The sequence below is a fragment of the Hypanus sabinus genome, chromosome 2 (assembly GCF_030144855.1).
Source record: "Hypanus sabinus isolate sHypSab1 chromosome 2, sHypSab1.hap1, whole genome shotgun sequence".
NCBI lineage: Eukaryota > Metazoa > Chordata > Chondrichthyes > Myliobatiformes > Dasyatidae > Hypanus > Hypanus sabinus.
In genome coordinates this window covers 36476530-36489961 of record NC_082707.1, presented here as the reverse complement: position 1 = coordinate 36489961, position 13432 = coordinate 36476530, and the positions used below count along the sequence as shown (strand labels likewise).

The window sequence follows — 13432 nt, the reverse complement described above, 5'->3', positions numbered from 1 at the left end:
ATGCCTTCAGCGAGCAGATACAGGAGCTTGACAACATACACTGCATTTTAAGAACAGCTTCTTTCCCTCCGCATCAGATTTCTGAACTATCCATGAACACTACCTCATGATTTTGCTTTTTCTTTGCACTACTTATTTACTTATAAACATTACTGTAAATGAGAAATGTTATGTATTAATCTGACTGCCACCACAAAACAACACATTTCATAATGCATGTCAATGCTAATACATATAATTCTGATTCTAATTAGTAAAGGTGTAAACATTATGGAGAAAAGACAGGAGAATAGGGTTAAGAGGGCAAAGATCACTCCCTACTTTGCACATAGTTTTCTTATTTCGATTGCTTTCTCTCCTCTCCTTTCAATAAGTGTATACCTCAGATAAATATTATGTGGAGATTTGTGACAAATATAATTATATGATATATATATATAGTATCTGAAATACATCTTATGGAAATGTTTGTTTGATGATAAACTTCAATAAAAAATAAATTCCAAAAAAAAGGCAAACAGATCAGCCGTGATCAAATAGTGGAGCAGACTCAACAGGCTGAATAGCCTAATTCTGTTCCACCTGCCTTACGGTCTTATATCAGACTTCCTTAACATCTGTTTTATTTTCAAATATTTGGTTTGCTTTCCAGATGGTGTTATAAAGTTGACATTGTAAACAGGTGTAGTGACACAGAAAGAAAGAGAAAAGGAACAAATAACCAAGGAAGGATTATTAGAAGCAAATATAAGGAATGAGTTGACAGGAGTGAGAGCACAAAGCATCAAGAAGTTGTACTGAAATGGTAAAGATACTGTGTTTTCTGATCTCTAGTAAACTACATTTCCTTTGGAGCTGTAGGGGTCTCAAACGAAGGACTGTTTTTCAGTTTAGTTTTGTTAGGCATGATATTAATGTAGCCTCAATTTATTTTGAATATTTTGCAAGATCAAATTGTTAAATGTAGAACAAAATGCTGCAGATGGTTAAAATAAAAATGGGATGTGTATTATTGACTGTATTCTCCAGGTTTGTATCTAAAACACCTGCACCTGCATGCATTCTTTCAGCATGAGCTACTGAGTATCTTAAGCAATTTGTTTTGTTCTAATAATCTTTTGCTTAGAATGATGCCAGACTGATTTTGGCTGGGATAAGTTAGCTTTTGGATTTTTTTTTAAATATAGATTATAATAAATTGAGCAGCAAAAAAAATCATTGTTTTTCAACTGTTTATTTTGAATTTTTTAAATTTCAGGACATTGTCTCCTTTTTAATCATTGATAAATCTGGCATTGAAATTCAAAAGCCGAAACAAATTTGTGACTATTGTTTCAGCTCTGTTTTAAGCAAAGTTTTAAGCATGAGAAAATCAGCAGATGCTGGAAATCTGCTGAATTCCTCCAGCATTTTGGGTGTGTTGTTTAAGCAAAGTCTTGTTTTCAGCTACAGATGATTCTATTCTGTCCCTGATTCAGTTACAGGTAATATTAGCAGATATCACCTTGAAAAGGCAATAACAGTGGATGCGATAATCTGTGCAGTGTAGGTAGTTCAAATTTCAGAAGCACATAAGAAGGTCACTGCTGTCTCATAGACCATGAGATTTGTGTCATGTCTGAGACCTTGATCTGCATTTGCACATTTCCCAAGTGAGCCAAAGCTTGTGCTCCCGAAATACTGAAAATGGTTCATTGTTTCTGAGGAGCAATGGGAAACTATTCAACCTATTTTGTCTCCACTCCATCGCCAAGGTTGCCCCCAACTCAGCAGTGAACTGCAGTGCACTGATGGCGTTTGCAATTGTGTCAGATCAGAGGCAGAGCTTCAAGCCATCATCAACTTACCCATTGCCTTCCGATCAATGTCTACAAAGCAAATGATTAATGCCAGACTGGCCTCTGACAGGTTGCACTACATGGTCAGTTCTTAAATGCTGTCATAATGTCCTAGTAGTTCTCTCCGTTCCGGAGGAGGTGAAAAGTGAGCAAGTATGCATTTTAAGTTAATTAAGTGCAAGTAATGATACATTGGATCTTGTTGAAGTCCAATGTGCCTGCAGTACAGTGAGAATCCATTCGGACCATCCAACTGATTTATTACCCTTTACTCGCCATTGTAGCTGTTCCTGGTAAGTGTCTCGTCTATTCCTCTTGATTGACGTTGACAAATATGTCAGCTTCTCTTTCGTACCTGTCCTCTAAAGGTGCGCTAATTGCATAGCGGCTTTCTCAAACTGGTATCGCTGGCTGCCCACTCTCCAATGTAAATAAGATTTAGTTTGTTGGCTGGACCACTTTTACTGAAAGTAATTTTATTAAAATATTTTCAGATTGCTAAATGCAGAAAAAAAAACTAGGAGGAAAAATAAACATAGTCTTATGCTGAGAGGTGCAGTGTATTTGGAGGATCTTAGGCTGGTAATTATATAAATATTTCTTTTATTGTTACTTAAACAATATACTACCATTTAATTTTAATTATATTTTGGTAAATTACCTGTTGGACAAAGTCAAATTTCTACCCAAGCTTCGTTGCAGAGATTATGTTACTAGCCTTATTAATTTACAAGCTGCAGATACCCAATATACAGGCTTCACAGAGATCCTTTTCATGAGGGCTAGTCCTCCGTGGTTTCAGAGATCTATCTCTATCATCCACATCAGAAACGTTGTAGCAATTTTTGAGGATTTTTACAATAAGCCTGCCGAACACTTGATCCATTTCGGTGGAATTAACCCGTGGTTTTAGCCATAGGGGGTTCTTGCAATCTCGGCATTGCTGTCGGAAGGGACGAAGCAAAACTGATCCACGCTGCTGTTTCCGTCGGTAATGAAATACAATATTGACACGAGCTGAACACCATGAATGTGAACAGCGACAATTAAATCTGTTGAAGATAAAAGGAGGGTAGTTAATATTGTTAAAAATACGAAATTTTACATTTGGAATTCATCCGGTGCATTTAATACAGTTTCATATTGCAATCAAACATCTATGCATCATTCATCAAGAAAAAAATCTGATGCTGGAAATTTAAAATAAAACCAGAAAATGGTAGCAGCACCCAGTAGATCAGCTAACATCAAGAGAAAAACGGAGTTAGCTATTCAGGTTGATAAAGCATTTATTAGTGATGCATTTCTGTCATTTTCTGTTTCTATCTGAATTAAGCATGCTGTCTTCAGATATATTCACTATGTAGTAAAGGGTTAACTCATACACATGATAAACTTTAGTTACACTAGGTGATGATATTTATATTAAAATAATACAGAACAAGTCCTGTTTTATGATTCAGGGGCCTGTTTATGATGAATTTAGAAGACCCTGCTTAATGTACACACCTTAGTTCAGGATGAATATACAGGGATTGGAGAGCATATTAAGCTGCTTCCTCTGCTCAGTAACGTTCATCTGCAGGCAGGATAGAATGATCATCACTCAGGTCCTCAAACATGACAAAACACAACTATACATGTCAAAGAAGTAAAAGTCTACCATTGCCCAAAAATCCTTGTACAGGAAGCTGAAGGGGGGCAGCAGTAAGAAGTATCATCTATGTAACTATTAAAAAAATAGTTGTAACTATTTCCACTACAATCTGAGCTGGCTCCAATCTTGAGGTGGAAATTCTCTAGCTCAGATCAAGATTTACTAATTGCCCTTGACAAGGTAAGTTTCCACAAAAGTTTTATGTATCTCAAGGACATTGTATTTAGCATCACAATGAGAAATCTCACTTGACCTCAGTGCAAATGACTCCTTGTTTGGAGAGTTAGGACTTTTATACAGCCACAATGAGTTTTGTGACGATTTTGATAATTTTGTCAAGTAGTGAATGATCAAGTTTGAGAGTTAATCCGACATTGATGCTGTCCTCACCCACATCTCATTTTCCTAGACATCCACATTTAACCCATATTCCAATCTCCTTAAAAGGAATAGAGTTTCCTTGTCCTCACCTACCACCCCATGAACCTCTGCATCCAACATATCATCCTCTGCAGTTTCCACCATCTTCAATACGATCCAAGCACCAACATATCTTTACTCGCTGCCTGCCCCCAACACTCTTTGTTTTTCACAGGGATTGCTCCCTTCATGATTCCCTTGTCTATTTGTCCCCCTCCACTAATCTCCCTCCTGGCATAAATTCCTGCAAGTGACAGAAATGCTATACCACCTCTTCCCTCACCTCCATTCAAGATCCCAAACAGTCCTACCAGATAAGGCAGCATTTCACCTGCAAATCTATTGAGGGGCGCCTATTGTATCCTGTGCTCCCAATGCAGCCTCCTTTACATTAGCGAGACCCGACGTAATTTGGGGGACCATTTTGTTGAGCACCTCTGCTCCATTTGTCAAATGCAAAATTTCCCGGTGGCCAACCATATCAATTCCTATCCCATTCCGTTCCAAAGTGTCAATCCATCACCTTTTCTGCCACAGTGGGGCTGCTTTTGGGGTTGTTCCATCTGGGTGGCCTCCAACCTAATGGTATGAACATTGATTTCTCCTTTTGGTATTTTTTTTTTTCTTTTCCATTCCCCTTCCATGCCCCACTCTGGACTCCTTGCCTCTTCTCAACTGCCTATCATTTCCCCATGGTGCCCCTCCTTCTTCCCTTTCTCTCTTGGTACAGTCTCCTATCAGGTTCCTTCTTTGCCATTCCTTTACCTTCCCACCCACCTGGCTTCACCTATCATCTTTTAGCTTGTCCTCCTTCCCCTCCCTCAACCTTTTTATTCTGGTGTCTTCCCCTTCCTTTTCAGTCCTGATGAAGGGTCTTGGCCTGCAGAATCTCAAGTTTATGAGAGTTAAGTTGGACAGCATTATTACACAGACTTGGATTGGATTCCATAGAAACTGGACTGTTAAGTGGTGATTTGATGAAAGATTTCAACATTTAAATGGAAAATGAGAAAAACTTTCCACTAGCTGGAGAATCAGAGACTAAACATAACAAAAATCAGATATTTTAGCCATTAAATTAGAATATACTAATAAATATTAAAGGCAGCAGGAAGTTGGATCTCTCTTCTATAAATGACAAGTTATGTAAGGTCAGTTGTTATTTTCAACTCTGAGATTGTTGATTTCTGTTAATCAAATCTACTGTGGAAAACAGGATGAAGGAAGATGTATGGAATATATTGAACAATTGGATTGGGTCACAGATCAGTCTTAATCACCATGAATGAAAGTCTCAAGTAACTGTTGGGTCTCTCTGTGCCTTTGTTCGTATGTTACACAATCCACATTAAAATATCAAGGACCCATGCAAATAAATTTTGCATGTTATATCAATATTTCATAATTTTTGAAGGGCATTTCACATCTAATATTTTGTTAGGATGATGGTGAGGGAACTATTTGTATGCACTCAAAGACGTATCCATAACCTTGTAATGCTGAACATTAGCCATCAGGAAGAATGTGCCTCATTGCCATTTGCTTTACTCTGAAAAATGGATTGAGCATGGCAACTTCCTGGAATATATTTTTCCACAAAATAGCCCATTTCAGTTGTACATTTGGATTCCAAATATGTATTGCCTTACCTGCCAAAAGCTGATGTTTTATAAATCTTCCAATCATTTGCTCTTTGCCGATCATCTAGTTTATCTACAATGTCGTATCTGAAATTCAAACTCCATGGTTCTGATAATTCTCCTTCTATAAAGTTATTAAAGTGTTCGATCCAAGCATTTGTTCCAGGAACTCGTGCCATTTTGTACTGGATGCAATATTTAAAAAGGAAAATAAAAATTGTGAACACCAGAAACATAAGCAAAGCGCAGGCTTTTTTCAATGGGGATTTTGCAATAAAACAGTGCTTTTGCCTTTGTTACATACCCTTATGGTTGTGGTTAAGCTAGAGAGGTTGCAGAATTAACACACGAGGCTGTGGGGTGGCCTTATTAAGGGTATTAAAATTATGGAGACACAGGTAGGATAGGCAGTTACAGACAGTTTCACCGAATAAATGTGCTTAAAACTAGAACAGATGGGTTTAAGGTGAGAGAAAAGATTTAAAGTGGATCTAAGGCGAGGTTTTTCACAAAGAAGGCGAAGGGCAAAAGAACAAGTGTCAGAGGAGGGGTGAGAGAGGCAACTACAATTACAATTCTGTAAATACATTTGTACAGGAATATGGGCTGGATACAAGCTAGTGGGGCTAGTGTAGATAGTCATCTTGGGCATGGGCCATTCTCTATGCTGCATGAATTCCAAGCATCTACATCGATGTGACTGCAGGTTCAATTCCCTGCTTGGAACAAATGGCCAGTAAAGTCACCCTAAGGCCATGAAATAATTCATTAATAGTAAGAATAGTAACAGTACAAATAACATTGGGATCTCTCTGAGTCAGCTGGAGACCACATCTCCAGTGAATTTCAGTACTGAATATTCCTTGAGTATGCAGAGTCAACAGGTAGACTCCTTGTTGGCTTCTTCCATTTTCACTTCCAAGTGCATGTAGTAGGTAGCAACCTGGTGTAGGTAGCCACAGAATCTGACTCAATGTTTCTAGAAAGATATTGCAAATCTACCCCTTCTTACCAATCAAAAGCTCTGTGGCCACTGTTATCCCTCTTTCCCCCACCCTACTTTCTCTGGGCTTTATAACAAGCTTATAGTAACACAAGTAGTATTTTCCCTTGGGGTCTTCATACGTCTTTGTTGTTCTTAAGAGTTGGATCTACTCAAAAAATTGCCCCCTATATTCATGATGTAAGTACACATCATCATGTGGTGTAAACTGCCTCTGAAAGTGTGATAGGTTCATCTGTGCTTGGAGTGAAGAAAACTCTGTATTGATTCCCTTGGACAATTAACTTCTCACCTCATGTCACTTAACTTACAGGAGCAGAAGAATGTTTTGGTAGGTTCCATAGAAGCAACAAGCAAAAAAAAAAAATATATCCAAGTCCCAATAGACAAACTAAAATTAAAATACTAATTCAAATTAATTACTTAGCACAGTTAATTTAATCTCTATGATAAAGTTCAAAGTACAGTCTATTATCAAAGTTTGTATAAATTATACAAGCTTGAGATTTGTCTGCTTACAAGCAACCACAAAACAGGAAACCCAAAAGAACAAATTTAAAAAAACACCAATGTGTAAAGAGAGAAAAAAAAACAAAGTGAGAAAAAAGTGCAAATTGTATGATCAAATAAAAGCCAGCAATGTCATTCAGAATGAAAGTGAGTTCATAGACACAAAGCCTTAGCCTCAGTTCATCACACAGCAGAGCAAATCATCGTGGAGTTCGTGCACGAAGTAGGAGCAGACTCACAGACCCAGAGCCACAGAGAGTGGAGTAAACCTTGCAGAGCAGTGAGCAGAACCAACTCAACCCTCACCTCCAGTCCTGACACCATGCCTTTTCAATCCATCTCACTCAGCGTTTAAATCCTCCAAACGTAGACCTTTAATTCAGCACAACAGCTTTTCATTTTTATGTCTCACAATCTTGTACTTGTATGATGGAACCAAAACTTAAAGATCGAAGACGTATTGTTTAATGTTTCATCTGATTTTTTCCCCCAAGTTTTGATTGCTCCAGTTGGTGAACAGAATATTCATTTATATCCAAGAACCTCAGCTCCAAGTCAAACCAGGTCACTAGGATTAAAAACTAAATTCATTACTTGTCTGTAAACTCCCTAGTTGAAATGTTATTGGCACTCCTCATCTGATATGTTTAATTTGTATTTTTCATGTGAAAGCTGCTTGTAAGATGCTATGTGCCAGTGGTGCTTCTCCAAGTTTATCATTGCATACTTGCACTTAGGTCAATAAACTCGACTGTTACTTTGACACTTGACTAGTTCACTCATCAAAAAAATCAGACTTTTAAAGTAAAAATGTAATTGACTCAAAAGTTTTAATATAGTTTTTTAATATTCATTTGATCTACTATTGGGCCAAAAATAACCAGATTTAACAATTTGCAGTCTAGACTTGTAGAATATAAATAGTGCTTGAAATTTGCTGTTCCAAATTTGGTTCAGTTCAGAGTGTGTTCTTCAGTTTTTATTGTTGATCAATAATTTCCAAAATTTTATTTTTAAAAGCAATTTAGGAGATGCAATTTTATTGGGTCTCAGTTTCACAATAGTTTGAAAGCCATAATAATAACAACTACAGACTTGTTCAGGCTTTACCATAGTTATTTCTTTGATTAAGATTTTTCTCTATGTAATCACAAACATTTTTTATTCTTTGTCCATTTCTGTCCATGCTGTTACTCTGGCATTTATATGCACCATCTCAGCACCAAGCAGATTATCTCAGTAGAGATTAGTCCATACTCTTCATAAACGTTTTGAAAGCCGCAAGTAACATTATTGAGAAAAATCAAGATTCGATATATTGATGAAAAGTACAATAGCATTTTCTAGTTATGCCTTTGAGGGTGTTACTTAAGCTAAATGAACTGCATCAATTTTAAGATAGTTGATCATACTGAGATCGAGTAGTTAAGTAATTAAAGTGGCCAATGCCACCAATGGCCAGATGAGAAATGAGCTGTGTACTATATTGGTTTGTTTAAGGTCACACCTGCAGCTTTCAATGGAGTTGTTTCATTTAGATTATTTAAACATGTTCACTGAACACTTTTCTCATGAGTGCTCCAATGGAAGTGTGAAATGAAACTACTGTAGCCATGAAAGTAACACACACAAAAAGCTGGAGGAACTCAGCAGGCCGGGCAGCAACTATGGAAAAAAAGTATAGCTGACGTTTTGGTCCGAGACCCTTCGGCAGGACTGAAGGAAAAGAAGCTGAGGAGTAGATTTAAAAGGTGGGGGAAGGGAGAGAGAAACACAGGGTGATAGGTGAAACCGGGAGGATTGGAGACCTGAAGAAAGAGTCTCTAAATAGCTGAAGAAACATATTTAAAATAATGCCAGGCTGATTAATGCAGAATACACCAATCATGATGGGGCAACTGCCAGCAGAGGTCACGGCAGCCAAGTGTATAGTGAAGCTGGGTCTGACTTTTGGCAGACATGGAACAGCAGCAGATGGCCTCCTGTACTGTCACAATGAAGCCACACTTAGGTTGGAGGACTGTTATGAATGTACCACAGCTCTGAGGGGCCGAAGGGTGCGGGGTAGCCCCCTCCTTTATGAGAATCGCAAGATCACTATTGATTTGGGTCAGGAGACCCAGGAAATGAGAGAGAGAGACGTGCGGAATGTCTCGTTTCCCCAGCGATATAAAGCTACGGGACACGGCCATTGTCTCTTGAAGACGAACTTGTGTATTGCAATACTGTGCTACGTGGAAGCCCTCAGGCAAAGTGGGCTGGTTGAGGGAGGGATTGCATCATCCCCAAGCTGATTGACATCTGTGACCCTGTGAGTCAGGATAAAAGAGGGTCTGTGGGAACAGCCCCTCAGACGCACCAGAAGAAACGCTAGCGATCCCGTAATAGCGGAAGCCGGTAGGGAGGAGACCACGTGCGTTCAGTTCCATTTGCCCCGGAACTGGTGGCTTTTACCACGGGAGACTGGCTTTTAGCTAACAACGGGGAAACCAACTCCCAATGACTCGAAGGATTGGCATCATCAAAGACCTGGGCAAGTTTAACCCGTCTCTCTCTCAAACCCAAAAACGCTGCAGCTTGAACGAACTAACAGTGACTGTTATCTTTCCATCGGACAATCCATTATCCCCTGGACAACGATAGAGCTACTTCTTATTGATTATTATTATACTCGCGCTTTTAGATTTAATATTGATGACGTATATTATCTGTATGTTTGCATTGATCTGATGTTTGTGCCCCATTATCAATAAATATTGTTAAAAATAGTACCATCAGACTTCAACGGACCTCTCTATCTTTGCTGGTAAGTGACCCAGTTACGGGGTTCGTAACAGGACTAACACCTTATATTCTATCTGGGTAACCTCCAACCTGATGGCATAAACATCGATTTCTTAAACTTCCGGTAATGGTCCCTCTCCTCCGCCATTCCCCAAACCTTCTCCCTCTCTCACCTTAACTCTTTGCTTTCCCACTGTCTCCCTTTTGTGCTCCTCCACCCTTTTCTTTCTTCCACGGCCTTCTGTTCTCTCTAATCGGACTCCCCCTTCTGCAGCCCTGTATCTCTTTCACCCATTGTGGTGAACTACATATACCTGTCTGGACACTTTAAAACACATTTCCTTCCAGTTTGTTGCAGACTTTGCTCCTTAACTTACTGGGAATAATAAATGAAGGATATAGAGTACATTGTATATTATTGTTCCTGTTTCTGAAAGTAAGACAGACAAACATTGTGTGCATTGATAATATCATTCATTGCTTGAATAATTTCAGAAAAAAATGCCATACTAAATTGAATTACACCTGTACATCTTAAACCTAATTTTCTATTTGGAAGAAGTTCCATTGGTTATGTTGAAATAGGTATGAATTAGCTTTTGTATGTGATTTGCAAGGAATTCAAATTAATTCAATTTCTAGGCATTCATTTTTTATGTAACAAAATGACAAAAGTATTGCCTATTAGAGAAACATAAATAAAAAGATAGTATTTGGAAAATTATATAAGAAAAAAAAGATATCCTACCCTTCTCTTTGCCAATGTTTCTTCTTTCGGAGCAAGTTTGAAAAAATCTATAGGCAAATTTATTCTGCTAAATAATGGCTTCAACCATTTTGGCCAGGAAAAAGGTTGTTCACTTTATGAAACTTATCCGGAACACCGAAATTTATCTGTGCAATAATAAGTTTCACTTTGCTTGTGTAATTTCCAAGAAATCACATGACCATAAACTCTGAGCCAATTTGATTACACTTCCTAGTGCAACCTCAAGGCAAACTTTGGCCTTACAAGCTATTCATCTCAGGAGGAAATTTATGATTGGCATTGACTGCACTCTGCCTGGTTTTAATTTTCCTTGATTTCAGTGGAATGTGAAATTGGATATTGCAAAGATGGATTAGTTCAAATGTAACTCTAATATCACATCTTCTACGTGTACTCTGTAGCTTTTGGCAATAAAAATCCCCCATGCCACTGCAGGCTAATAATAAAAGATGTCATGTAGTTGGATATTAGCCTATACAGAATTGGCAGAGCACACAGGATGCTGGAGGGACTAAGTCGGTCAGACAGCATCATGAGAAGAAAATGGATGATCAACGTTTCAGGTTCTTGCACAAGAGATGTATCTCTTACATATACATCAGCAGTCTGTACTGCCTGACCCTAGGCATCCTGGGAGTACTGTCAAATTCTTCTTTCTTATCATTACAGCATCCATTCACTTAAGGAGCAATTCTTTGTATCTGGATCAGCACTGCTTGTATTTGGTACTCCCTTTAGTTGCATGGATTGTATCTGCTGAACTAAAATTCCACTGGACAGAAGAATTTGCAATTGGTACACAGCATTGAAACTGACATCGCTTGGCATTACAAGGGAAACTTGGTCATTCTTCTTTGGACTCTTTGGCAGAGAGGGTAAGTAGCATTAAATTATTTGCCAATAACATATAGAGGATTGGTTCTGAGAGAGACCACCACATACATAAGTGTCATTAAAAAGAAGTATATAAGCATCTCGACTTTCATAGAATCGGCATGTCATTTAAAACTTAGACCTATAGATGCACAGCGAAAAGTTCCAGGCCAGGCTCTTTTCTCACTTCTACCATCAGGCAGAAGCTACAGAAGTCTTAGGCCCCACACTGACAGACACACTTTTAAGTACACTTTACAATTCGTGTTCTCAGTATTTTTTTTTAATTGCACAGTGTGGTGAACTATGTGCCTGTCTGGACACGCCCCCTGCTGACTGCTCCTGTGGCTCCTCCCACAGGCCCCTGTATAAAGGCGATCTGAGGCCTGACGCTCGGCCTCAGTCTCCAGGACATAGTATGATAGACACTCACTCCTGGTTCCTTCTTCCAGTCAATAAAAGCCGATATCTCGCCTTACGTCTCAGTGTGAGTTATTGATGGTGCATCAATTTTATTGACTGGAAGTTTTAAAACATGGAAACCGTTTTGCGTCTGGACCGGTTGGATTTGGACCCTCAAGACCCTGACGCAGCTCTCGCTTTTGAACACTGGCTTGCATGCTTCCAATCGTACTTGGAGGAGGTTCGTGCAACTGAACCCGCCGTTATGCACAGAATTCTACTCTCGATGGTCACCCCCAAAGTTTACTCCATTATCCGGGACCTGCCGACCTACGATGGGGCACTGGAGGCCCTCAAAAGATAGTACCTGCGGCCAGTGAACACCGTCTACGCAAGACATCGTTTAGCTACCTGGACACAGTGCAACGCTGCGAACTCGCAACGCGGCCGGTGAGTCAGAGGTTCCATTTGGCTTCTGGCTCGCAGTCCACAGACATCCGGGTGGGTTGTGTAGCAACATTGGTGGTGCAAGGCACAGAATATCGGAACTTTGAGCTGCTGGTCATGCCTAATCTGTGCGCACCTGTGCTATTGGAGCTGGACTTCCAGAGCCATCTCGAAAGTGTGACTATGGTATACGACGGCCCCTCCCACCGCTCACTGTCAGGAATCCTCAGTTTTGTGGGACTTCTTCACATACCCCGCTACTGGCCACGCACACACACGGGCCCACACATCCCATCCAGTACCAGGCCGACAGCTGCGCTACCGACACCACTTGCAGCCTCTCCACTCTCAAGGTCCCTCCCCCACCGCTGTTCGCCAACCTGACCCCCGACTGTAAACCTGTGGCAACCAAAAGCAGGAGGTACAGTGCGGGGGACAGGGCCTTCATTCAGTCGGAGGTGCAGCGGCTGCTCAGGGAGGGGATCATTGAGCCAAGCTCAAGCCCTTGGAGGGCCCAGGTGGTTGTTGTTCGGACTGGGCAGAAAAATAGGATGGTGGTCGACTATAGTCAAACCATCAATAGGTTTACGCAACTTGACGCGTACCCCCTACCCCGCATCGCGGATATGATCAACCGGATTGCTCAGTACAAGGTGTACTCGACAATAGATCTGAAATCCGCTTATCACCAGCTCCCCATCTGCCCAGAGGACCGCCCCTACACCGCCTTCGAGGCGGGCGGCAGGCTCTATCACTTCCTGCGCGTCCCTTTCGGTGTCACGAATGGTGTCTCTGTCTTCCAGAGGGAAATGGACCAGATGGTGGACCAGTACCAACTGCAGGCCACATTTCCCTATCTGGATAACATCACCATCTGTGGTCACGACAGGCCAGATCACGACGCCAACCTCCAACGATTTCTCCAAGTGGCCGCAGCTCTGAACCTTACTTATAACAGGGACAAGTGTGTGTTTGGAACCACCCGCCTTGCTATACTTGGGTATGTCGTGGAAAACGGGGTTATTGGCCCTGATCCCGAACGTATGCGCCCCCTGTTAGAACTCCCTCTTCCCACCACTCTCAAGGCCC

The 13432-nt window shown here is 40.3% G+C and overlaps 1 protein-coding gene across 3 annotated transcripts; it reads right to left on the bottom strand.

Annotated features, from left to right (window-relative positions):
* Positions 1-1398: 1398 nt before the first annotated feature.
* On the bottom strand, positions 1399-10680 carry LOC132404581 (receptor-transporting protein 3-like). Of its 3 annotated transcripts, none has more exons than XM_059988840.1 (4): positions 10601-10680; positions 7375-7440; positions 5565-5740; positions 1399-2890 (listed from the first exon to the last, which is right to left on the bottom strand). In XM_059988840.1, the coding sequence occupies exons 2-4, from the start codon at positions 7390-7392 to the stop codon at positions 2566-2568; spliced, it is 519 nt and encodes a 172-aa protein (XP_059844823.1). In that variant the 5' UTR covers positions 7393-7440; positions 10601-10680; the 3' UTR covers positions 1399-2565. The 3 variants fall into 3 exon arrangements, 2 of the variants coding, with proteins under 2 accessions (XP_059844823.1, XP_059844813.1); XM_059988830.1 differs by having other exon boundaries at positions 1400-2890; positions 7375-7636; positions 10601-10672; XR_009515587.1 differs by lacking the exons at positions 7375-7440; positions 10601-10680 and adding an exon at positions 3348-3417 and having other exon boundaries at positions 2751-2890; positions 5565-5705.
* Positions 10681-13432: the final 2752 nt, after the last annotated feature.

Bases quoted from the DNA above. Each gene is read 5' to 3' on its own strand.
- LOC132404581 (XM_059988840.1), bottom strand. The intron at 2,891-5,564 runs GTAAGGCAATAC...TATCTTCAACAG, and splicing joins AAAACATCAGCTTTTGGCAG to ATTTAATTGTCGCTGTTCAC.